The following is an 11,624-nucleotide window of genomic DNA, read 5'->3' as shown; positions in this document are numbered from 1 at the left end:
TACTGGGCTGGGGCTTCCTGACTGAAGGGTGTCTGTCTTAACGTAACTGAGGAATATTCCTCTAAGGTATTGAGACATGGCCATTTTCTGCATAAACTGCTGGCACATGGTGCAGATGTGAGATTAACATAGCACGGTGCAGGATAACAACATGTCCATCCACTTGAGTGATCACTGTTGACAACTATGACATGATTTTTGGTTTTGTATGCGCATTAAAGGCAAGGCAAGACAGAAGCACTATGAACCTATTAGTTCTGGCTAAGGGACCAAAGCAAGGCAAGCAGGGATGCTGTGAGCATCTAAGTAGGCAAACAGAGTGAGATAACTTGAACATGGTGGTGTTCCCATATGTGGAAGAGGTTGTGGGTTTGGAAAGTGCTGTCTGAGAATCTTTGGTGAAGGAGGCTGTGTTTAAAAGGCCCTGGAAGATTCATCCTCTTTTCGACCGACATACGCATGCATATTTAGTGCATCAGTTATCTCTCCCTTAGCTTCTTTGATTATGAGCAGATACAGTTAATTCAGATCCAGACTTCTTAAGTATGTCTAGTTTATCAATTCACTCCTTCCTTCATATCAATAAATGCCCTTAACTCCTTTGAGAATTTTTTTTTTCTGGTGTAATCTACCTTGTTAAACTCTGGTATCATTGAGATAAAATAATTATTCAATATTTATTTAATATTCCAATTGAGTTTATCCTTCGCATTCCTTAGTGGCCATATCCCTAACTTGAAGTTCCTTTTTCACATGTTGGTGGAATCTTTACTGTTTCGTAGAGTCATAGAATCACATAGTATAGATACAGGCCCTTTGGCCCACCATGCCTGTGCTGAACAACAAACACCAAACTATGCTAATACCATTTACCTGTACTTGGCCCATAACCTATTATTCCTGACATTTTAAGCACTCATCTATATAATTTTTAAATGCAGTGAGAGTATCTACCTCCATCACCCTCTCAGTCAGAATGTTCCTTATACTTACTCCCTTTGGGTGAACATTTTTTCCCATATATCCTCTAATCCACTTGCTCTTCACCTTAAACTTATGCCCTCTGGTCTTAGACACATCTGCCATGAGGAAGAGATTCTCATGATCTACTCTTTCTATATACCTCATAATTTTGTATACCTCAATCAGAACACCCCTTAGCCTCTCTGCTCCAAGGAAAACAAACCCATCTTATCCAGTCTTTCCTCATAGCTGAGACTTTTCATCTCAGGCAACATACTAGTGAATCTCCTCTGCAGACTCTCCAGTGCAATGACGTTCTTCCGAAAGTCTAGAAACCAGAACTGCACACAGCATTCCATCTGTGGCTTAGCCAATGTTTTATAAAGTTGTAACAAGACTTCCTTGTTCCTATATTCCATACCCCAGCTAATGAAAGCAAGCATCCCTGTCTTTCCAAGTGTTGATTAGTCCTGTCCTTCAGACATTTTTCTAATAATTTGCTAAAACTGAAATCAAACTAATTGGTTTGTAATCACCTGGCTTATCACTACTTGAACAAAGGAACCACATAAGTGGTCCTCCAGTCATCTAGAACTTCACTTCTGGCCAGTGAGGTATTCCACAATGCCCCAGCAATCTTTACCCTTGGCTCCTATATCAGCCTGGATACATCTCGTCAGGCCTTGGGGATTTGTGAACCTCTATGCCCATTAAAACATCTAATACCTCCTCATTATTAATCTTCATTTAATTTTTCATTTTGATATCTCACTCACGTCCATTGGCTCCACACACAGGTTGACACTTTGGTCTCTTATCGGTCACACCCTTTCCTCTTACACTTAATATATTTATATTTGTGTTTATTTTTGTTAATAATTTAATTCTCATGTTCTTTTCCTTCCTGAATGATTTCTCTTGTTAATTTCTGACCTTGTCTTCTTCTCATCTTTCATCTTGTCCTTTATTGACTGCCTACTTAAAGTATGGCTTTTCCTTTTCTTTCAATTTATGTGTGTCTGTTTTATTTGTTCCTACTGTCTCATTATTGGCTAGTTTGTTCTTGTTTTGCTTTTATCTTATTTCTCCTGAACTCTACTGATGACCTCTGTAAGTATTTCCTGATGTTGTTTGATATCATTGTTTATACTTAGAAGTTTCCAGGTATGAAATTTAAATCTAAATTGAATTGTTTGTGTGTTATCTAAAGCTGTCAATTATGTTAAATATGTAGATATGTCTTTTCAAATTATTAGTTTTCCAAATGACTACAAATTTGGTCTAATGGATTTCTCACCACATTTTAGACCTTTAAGGCACAAACCCAGCTGTGTCACTTCTGTCTGAACACTTCTCAATGCATTAATCAATAAATGTGGGGCTGGAAAAGCACAGCAGGTCAGATGCATCCGAGGTGCAGGAAAGTCAATGTTTCGGGCCAAAACCCTTCCTCAACCCAAGTCCCTGACACTGTGAGGCACCAGTGCTGACCAATGAGCCACTGTGCTGTTCTAACTTTCCTAGTTATCATAACTGTTTCTAAAGTTATGTTAATTATTCTTTACAATCTTGTCACACACACAAGGCATTAAGCGAGATCAAAAATGGAGAATCACTACTTATGTTTCTTTAAAAAAAAAATCCTTTTTTTAAAAACAGACAATTTCTTAATTTAAATGGTTTTTGCCAACCACGGGATGGGTAAATTGTTGCTTCTAGAAATTTGTTAGGACAGAGGCATCAACTCTCTGGAATCTCACCCCCATTGTGTAAATATTGCACTTAAAACCTATGTAAAGGAGCAACAGACAAAGCATTCCAACAGTCAGGTTTGATTTGAAAGAAAACCATGGAAGTTCATTACGCCTGAACTGGTGCTGATGTTTCCCAAATTTATCTTCTGTAACACACAATGGTTTTGACCAGGAACATTGAAGCCATCTCATTAGGATGAACTGTCTCACTAGTTGGCCCAGTACATGACTGAAACTTCTGTTTTTTGAATAAATGTAATTATACAGATTTTAATTTTTCCACAGACTGCTTTTCAACATCAAAACAGAAAACAAGTAGTAGTTCTGGATTCAGCTGAAGCTTGCTTCGAGCCATGACTTCTCAATATCTGATTCGTGGGAAGAATCCTGCATTCACCCATCGAAAGTAAACTAATTCCAAGTCTACAAGAATCATAATGTTCCAACTACATCCACCTGCAATTAAGCTCATATGTAGACAAATTCTGCCATACCAGCCAAATGCAAGAATATTCATTGAGCTCACTGGTCTTTGATTTCCATTCATTAACACCCATGTCTTTATTTTAATGACATGTCTTTATTGGTTATTGTGATTTGTTTTCCTTATTTTATCTTCTTTCTTCTTTTTATGCTTATATCTTTAAATGTGCTGCAAAACATATCTCCCAGATTAGAATAATTTCACAAACTGTGTTTGGCCAAATATGCCAGCCTATTTTGAAAATGAAAGTAAGATATAAATTCATTAAAAATAAAAACAACTTCTGCTTATGGGCAGAAGAGGCGAACAATAACACAAATAAATTAACCTCTCCCTCCTGTCTGCAGCAACCATATAGCTGTCTTGGATGTATAACTTCATCCTGAACAAACACAGAGGACTAAGAATTACAGACTGAAATATTCCAGAGATCGGTTTGATTGACTTGTGAAAATTAAAGGTTCAATAGGATGTTTATGACCACAAAATATTCCAAAGCACTTTATATGAAATTTTTTGAGTTTAGAAAATGCAGCAGTCATCACTACATCTACTTCCTCACACTGGAATGTCAGCTTAGATTTCTATGCTTTCTGGTCAGACTTAAACTGACACAATCTTGTGATTCAGAAGCGTGCTGCTAATTGAGCCATTACCGAGTATAAACATGGAGTCAGGGGATGGAATCCACAGTTCTGCACAGATGATGGAAAGTGAGTTTAATAACTTGAGCAGTTTTTTTTAAAGTGGTGAGTTCGTTCAAGAATGAGAGGGAAAATGTACACTACATTGAATACAGAGAAGAATATTAGTCGCTAGACTTTGTCTATGCGACATCTTAGTCTTACACAACAACATGTCTGTTGACAGACTTAAAACCAGAGAGGTAAATATCCGATTTAACAAATGTTAACCACCTGGGATCACAGACTTGTAAACGTTACTGATCGGTCACGTGAGATGATTGCCGGCGCTATCTGAGGCATCAGAGGTCCTGCGCTGAAGTAAACAGGGCAATGATGGATTGCACGTTTTCCAAAACAAATCTATTCAAATTCGATGGAAACAATGCAAGCTATCAAATGTCATATTATTGTATCAGTTTATAACACACTTACCCTTGCCACATCCTTCAGATTTATGATATAGATTTATAATGAGAATTGCAGAATATAATTTATGGCACTATTGTTCTATGACAATGTTGAGGTGGAGGCTTGCGGTCAGTATTAAAGCGTTCTTTAAAAACGCGCACACAACTTTGATAAACTCAAATATTTTATTGTCGATTTGAAGTGTACAGCGTAGGACTGTAAAATATAGAAAGTGTAGGCACAGATGACTATGTACAGGCATTTAAATAACAATAATGAAATATACTTCGATGCTTCGGAAAAAGAATAAATACAATTGCTTTATGTTCATATTATAGCAAGTTGCTCCACAAAACAAAGAGTACATTTCGATGTGGAGTGTTTGGAAGAATTAATCTGTACAAATTAGCTATCCTTTCCGTCCTTGGGATCAATACTTTAGTTGAATATATTTCAGCTTCTGTGGACTTCCTTCAAATGAGGAATAACATTAGACCGAATTCTTTTGTTGTTTTTGCTTTTTAGTCTGAAAGTTTCTCCCTGTTAATTCCTTTCTCGTGTACTGAGAGCGAAAAGTGATCTACAGTTATACAAACCTTCTCTCTCTATATATATTAAATAAATAAAAGAGAATACAGTGTAATTATTTCTTGATTAATTGATGCTATGCTAAATGAATGAAGATGCGCAAGATCATGTACTATATCATTGTTTGATTTTCCCATAATCCCCTCTCTTGCCTTTGGCGGGGTGGGGGGTTGCAGAAACAAGGAAAAGTGTTGCTGTTGTGAGAAACTCACCAGGATTGAACTTTCTGCATTGACTTCAGACTGTTTTTAAATGTAAAGCATCATGCAAGTTCAAATGTATTTATTGTAGAAATAGCTTAAATCAACAGTCCATTATTATGACATTTAACCATATTGATTGAAACTATTTCCCTCGTTTACTTCGAAAAAAGGCCTAATGTTCATCTGCTCGCGCTAATAAGGTGCTATTTGTTGTGAATATGTCCATATGCTTTAATAAATTTTAAAAAAAATCCACGACCGAATACTTCAAAATGAATGTGCTTTTACTAGCTGCTTCGTTCTGGAATATAAATATCCGTGCTGCATTCAGATCATTTATGAATGCACACCTCGTCCATCATAGCAAAGTGACAGTTCAGAAATTGGACTTTATTTTGAAACTTAATTTCGGTTTAAAAGAAATTTTAAAAACTGCATGTTTCCTTTTCGAGATAAACCCACGCGGTTGCGACAGGGTCACTTTCCTCCGAGCCGACCCCTTTTTGTGAATCTGCTCAGTTCGGTGTCCAGAAGGTAATGTATGTCTTTTGTTGTTATTGGGTTGAGGCAGTTCACATAACGACACACTTCCCCTTGAGTTTCTCTGTCCTCTTTTGCTGCTTGGATTTCTTGCCGTCGATCTGTAGGCTCACTGCCCTGCGCTTCTCCAGATTCAGCAGTTCCTGAAAGAGTTCCTTGACATTGTGATTGGTCTTGGCCGAGGTTTCCATGAAGCCGCACTTCCAACGCTTGGCTTGGGATTCGCCATCGCTGGCCTGCACCTCCCTCAAGCTGTCATCGCACTTGTTGCCCACCAGCATGATAGGGATGCTCTCCACGTCCCCCTTGATCTGACACACTTGCTCGTAGATGGGCTTCAGCTCTTCCAGAGACTGTTTGCTAGTGATGGAGTACACGAGGATGAAGGCATGTCCTTTGGAGATCGAGAGCCGCTGCATGGCCGGGAACTGGTGACTTCCCGTGGTGTCCGTGATCTGTAAAGTGCAGATGCTCTTGTCGCAGCTGATGACCTGGCGATAAGTGTCTTCAATGGTGGGGATGTAGCTCTCACGGAAGGTCCCTTTGACAAACCTCAGGACCAGCGAGCTCTTCCCCACGCCCCCCGCTCCAAATACTACAACCCTGTAATCGTTGCTCTGTTCTGGCATCTTGCAGGCTGCCTTAGACTATCACCTACAGTCAAAGGGAAAGAACAGATTACACAAACTCAGGTCACGTAAACGTGTATACGTACATATATATAATTAATATAAATATTTCCCGTTTTATCCACGTTAAGATCCATTGTAGATTCAAAGCTAGTCGGACGGGCTGATGGAGTGCAGTTACATTCTCCTCTTCTAGGAGAGCGTGTCTGAGCTAACTGTACCGGCTCAGCGCTGCACTGCCCGGCTGCTCAGAGCAGTTGGCCGTTGAGGAAGTGCATATTCTCAGTCGGCCGCCTTCGTATCTAAGGCACGGATCACCGGGGACCAGAAATCGGCGCAGAACACGCGCCACACCGTTGCCCCTTTCAAAAAGACCACCTCCAAACACACACGGCCCTAACCCTACGATACAGCTTCTGCTTATGGCATGCTAAAATTTTAAAACATAAATGAAACAGTTACGTTACCAGACAACGAAAGCTACAATATTCCAATTGCTTGCGTCGAGCCGCGCTGCGCTCAATCTTGAGGACTCATCGTTGCTAAAGGTTGCACATGATTAATTGTGGAAGAGCCAGAAGGGCTGGGGGAGTTTCTGTCCTATATTTAAGGCAGCAGGGAGTTTTCTATGCAGGGATGTTATTACGTACCTGGTTTGTTTAGAACGCTCTGTGTGATCGGGGAGACGGGGATATGACTATCGTCATCAGCAATTTTGACTGCTACGTCTGGGTGCTGGTTGTCAGAATACTGCATCGAGGGTCATGGATCTGTTAAATTCGAACCAGTGCTGCTAATAATTCTTCCATGGGTAGGAAAGAGCGAGGGACCGCAGCACGTATCAAATCCGCACCGTCAGCACTAAAAAATATACTATTTCTAAATCAACATTTAATCGTGCACGATAACAGGCAGTTTGGTCAGCACAAATCTTTGCTTTTGTAAAATCTAGTAACTATTTTTAAAGGCGCTGTCATAAAAATTAAACAAGTGGGTGGATTAGGGAATTGCAAATAGCAGGCATTTGATTTTTTTTTAATTTGAAAAACAAATTCTAGGTATAGTCAGTCAACATCTGGATAAGGAGTGATCGGTTTAGGTTTCCGATTGAAAAGTGTACTCCCCAATCGTTAATCTGTCCAATCCCCCCTTTGAGATTGTGTCAGACCTGCTGCGTATTTTCAAGACTGCGTTTTCACATCGAGTTTTTTTCACTTCTTTTCGCAGACCTAATGCTTACAGCATTTTTTTATTCTAATTTCCCAGTTGTTTTTCTCGTCTGTAAGCACTGACAAGCTTTCATATTCACTGTATAACCTGCAATTCATCCATTTTCAAGGGCCATCATCACCACCAATTAGAGCGCGTCAGTCCAGCTCCCTAAAGTGCAGCCTAAGTAGAATAGCCACGGGGCTTTCAAACTGCGCAGCCTGACTGAAAAATAACACTCCTACATCGACCAGTAAACGCTAGCTGGCTTTACAGTTACATTGAATCTTGCACATCAATATCTGACAATAAATCTGCCTAATTAAGGAGCCCTACTCATTTTGGTCGTCCTTTCTACTTTTTTGGGGGGATCCATTCATGAGTCGTTCGAACCTGAACAAACATTCAAATACATTTAAAAAAAGGTCTCGTGGAACCATTTTAATGACGTTTTAAATTACGCCGAAGTTTATGTTTTTCCACTGAAAAGCGTACATGCTTTTTGTTCAACACATGATAGTACAAATGGCCATTTATTGCCTTGCGTGGATAATAAATTGCTTTGACAAACCAACAACTTAGATACTTATCTAAAAAAAAAACTATGCAAGATAAACAGTTAAGTACAGAGCCTGCGAATCATCAGCTACATTTCAGATGAACAATGGAACCATGTTCAATTGGTTTCTGATTACCAAAGGTCAATTATTACTCACTAACCTGCCATGTTTAATCTGGGATATGATTACTTTTCAACTACGAAACTAAAGGGCAAATTTCTGAAGCATTCAAAACGCACACACAGGGATTTGATGCTTTTGTTTTGTTGTTTAGAAAAATTAGACTTTTGCGTTCGTTATATTTGATCAGTAAGTTTCAGAAGACTACAATGAGACAATTCAAAAGTATGTCATCAAAGACACATTTAGGAATTCAAATACTTTTTACATCGTGGCGAAGACGTATCTAATTTGAACACATCTAATGTCCATCTCAGTAATCTGTTTTGACATAACTGGCTAAACTACCCTACCATACCTCGGTAGAGGTAGAGAGAAGTTTAAGCCTCTCAATATCCAATACTTCCAAATATCAACACATAGGGATACAGATGTTGCGCTTGGGATAGACAAAGCTTATAAAACAAAACAGAGCCAGCTATTGATGACCTCTAACACGCATAATTTTCTACCATAATTGGAATAGTTCTGTCACAGTGGCAATGCCATCAAGGTTTGGAAGTCAACAAAGGGTTGATACTCCCAACAATTCGGCAGCCAATCCTCCCAAGTCACTTCAGGAACAGCGAATACACATTTTTTTAAAAAAAAAATCATAAATGCGGTCTAAAAAGGCAGTATTAGGAGAAATGCTGACAAATTCAAACATTAGATGTTTAAGTTTTGTTTTGTCTTATTTCAGGAGAAGTAGGCTATTCAGTGTTATGTATTTCATAGAATCGTAGAATCGCTACAGTATGGAAGTAGGGCATTCGGCCCATCGAGTCTATACCGACCCTCTGAACAGCATCCCACCCAGATCCACCCCCACCCTATCCCTGTGTCCTTGCATTTCCCACGGCTTATCCAGCTAGCCTGCACAACCCTGGACGCTATGGGCAATTTAGCATGGCCAATCCACCAAACCTACAAATCTTTGGACCTTATCTGAAGAAATTTATCGGAAGAAAGTTCAGCAGCCATATACAATGCTGAGAGCCAGAGAAAAAGTTGCATTCGTTTTGGATTCCAGTTAAGTAACCTTATGTATAACAGAGGGAGAAATATCTACCGTTAGGACCTGAGCCACGGCCAAATTCCTTTTTTTTTAAAATGGGGCAATACAGTGAATCCGATTAAAATCCTGGGTGCAGCCAAGAGGTGCATACACAATGCGCATTGTGGTCTGAGTCACCGTTCGTTCCCTCTATTGGGAAATGAAAGGTCCTCAGAAATATAGACTGGGTTGTGAGAAGTTAATTGTGCCATTTTAACGCAATTGGAAGTGATATACATACTCTTGAGAGTAATATTCTTTGTTGGAAAATGGGGCAAAGTTGAAACTGAAGTTCTGAGTCGCGAGTAAATGATTTTGAAGGTTAAAAATTCTGTCAATAAATCACTGCGACTAAAGGCACCCCTCGGCTTTGATTGACTTCCAAAAGTAAGATGTAGCAAGTAAACGATAAATCGCTGATACATTCCAGAAACATAACTCTGACAGGGATGCTAGTGGCTGTTTAATTATCAGTTACATTATTATTTTGATTTTCATCGTAACAGGGTGGGTCAGAAGTAGTTGGAGGTAGCGTCATCCCTCAAACCTCTAGCCCATTTATACCTCAGTTAGTCCTTAGCCATGTGATTATATGCCCCATTCTTTCCTCTTCCTTTCAGCAAAGCCTAGCAGGAGCAGCACAGTTAAAATTCCAGAAATGCCCAAGAGGGCAATACATCTTGCACAATATTGAGTCTGAATAATAGTGGCTAGGCTACATTCTCCAAGAATGGTAATATCCATACAATGCTGACAGAATGGTCATAACCCGGTACGCTATCGTGGTCGCAATCCATTGCCGAACCACACTAGGAGTTTCCAATTCAGCAATTTTATAATTGATTGAGACTGATCTTTACATCCATCATTTCTTTGCAAAATGAGCTGAAGAATTCTTGATCGGCACACGTGAACACTGCGGAAGAGGATTCCGCGCCTCATTGTTAGATCAATCTAGATTTAAAATGCAGTTTTAAGGGGCGATGTTATTGTCAGATTGGACGACGTTCCATCATGCAACATTTTTAAGCTTTTGGCACAAGGGTCCCGTCACTAGATATAGTTCCCCAATAATTAAACATCTTGCATTCGACATATTTAATAAAAGGTAAAATTAAAGCGTCACACACGGAACCACAATACCAGACAATTGGATTCATTTGATCATAGATTTTATCTGTAATTTGTAATGAAATTGTTGAAATTTGGTCTAATTTAAAATGAAAGTCTGATCGTTCTGCAAAACCGAAGCAAGGGCACACCCATTCCCGAGATCCAGGAAATGCTGGGACTCCATCGGGTACCGGTTCCTTCACCTTCAGGCTAGTACAATTAAAGGCGTCACCAACGGCTGTGCTCTAAACCGGTAGATACATACATCCTTTCCCAGAAAGTACGCCGTGTCCGATTTATTTGCAATATACATCCAATAACTGCCAATTTGCTAATTACTAATAGCAAGGTCGTAATTACCGTGTTATATGTCTTTGAATCATTTGCTATGCCCATGAGCCCGCTAATTATTTCCATGCACGGAAACTGTCGAACACTTTACCTTCAGAAGGGTTCCGCTGATTAAACTGGGAAGGATGATCGGAAGGTCCACATGCCGCCGCGACGAGTCCAATATTTTACCTGCAGTGGTGTCAGCAATGAGAATGGAAACCAATCTGGTGCAGTGTGTGATGAACCGCTTTCCGCCTGTGTTCTGCGCGGGGGGCGGAGAATGAAGCAGTGCTCTGCTCTCGGCCCAGGATATCGGATTAGATCACCTCCTGTTTTTGCTGTCGACAGATGGCACCTGATTCATTTCACAATAAGAGTCGCTTGTACTTTAATGCCATCGCCGTTCTCTGCAGAATAATACAATCTGCTGAGTGAACAATGGGAGATCTTTAGAGATTTTCTGGGAAAACGTATTTGGAAGTTCAGGCTTTTTGATGTATTGAAATCGATCCTAATAACAGGTTCACGACTGAAAACAATTTTTCTCATTGTCTACCCTTGCAGAAAGAGTTGAGTCACGCTCGCGCACTGGTGCACGGGCCCTGGCTGTACTCTTACCAAATTACCACTTTATCACGTAAACCTTTCTAACTGTTGCTGACCGGGGACATCCAAGCTGAACTGATCCTGTCCTCACTCACCGGAATGTTTTTTTTATGGCGATGCACATTGAGTTAGTGCTCAGGAGATTACCCACTTGCAGCTTTTTTCTTCTTAGCTATGCAAGAAGAGTCCTTCTCTAATAAAGTTACAATGCCACATTTTCCAACTTCCTAGACAAATCCCCAACAAATAATCTATAATTCTGATTAGTTTCACAACAGTACTCTGTATTGAAAGTTTAATGACGATTGCCATATGCATCCAGGCCATAGTGG

At 39.8% G+C, this 11,624-nt stretch overlaps 1 protein-coding gene across 4 annotated transcripts; it reads right to left on the bottom strand.

The window, feature by feature from the left end:
• Nucleotides 1-4,491: 4,491 nt before the first annotated feature.
• LOC109912405 (GTP-binding protein Di-Ras2) lies at nt 4,492-11,011 on the bottom strand. 4 transcript variants are annotated; one of them, XM_048595423.1, is made up of 2 exons: nt 10,714-11,011; nt 4,492-6,280 (listed from the first exon to the last, which is right to left on the bottom strand). In XM_048595423.1, the coding sequence occupies exon 2, from the start codon at nt 6,253-6,255 to the stop codon at nt 5,659-5,661; it is 597 nt and encodes a 198-aa protein (XP_048451380.1). In that variant the 5' UTR covers nt 6,256-6,280; nt 10,714-11,011; the 3' UTR covers nt 4,492-5,658. The 4 variants fall into 4 exon arrangements, with proteins under 4 accessions (XP_048451380.1, XP_020367417.1, XP_048451377.1 ...); XM_020511828.2 differs by having other exon boundaries at nt 10,796-11,010; XM_048595420.1 differs by lacking the exon at nt 10,714-11,011 and adding an exon at nt 6,906-7,205.
• Between the last annotated feature and the right edge of the window lie 613 nt (nt 11,012-11,624).

This window comes from Rhincodon typus, chromosome 3 (genome assembly GCF_021869965.1).
Source record: "Rhincodon typus isolate 14 chromosome 3, sRhiTyp1.1, whole genome shotgun sequence".
Taxonomy (NCBI): Eukaryota; Metazoa; Chordata; class Chondrichthyes; order Orectolobiformes; family Rhincodontidae; genus Rhincodon; species Rhincodon typus.
This window is presented reverse-complemented; position numbering and strand designations above follow the sequence as displayed.

Coding starts and splice junctions, on each gene's coding strand:
- LOC109912405 (XM_048595423.1), bottom strand. CDS start 6,255: ATGCCAGAACAGAGCAACGATTACAGGGTTGTAGTATTTGGAGCGGGG.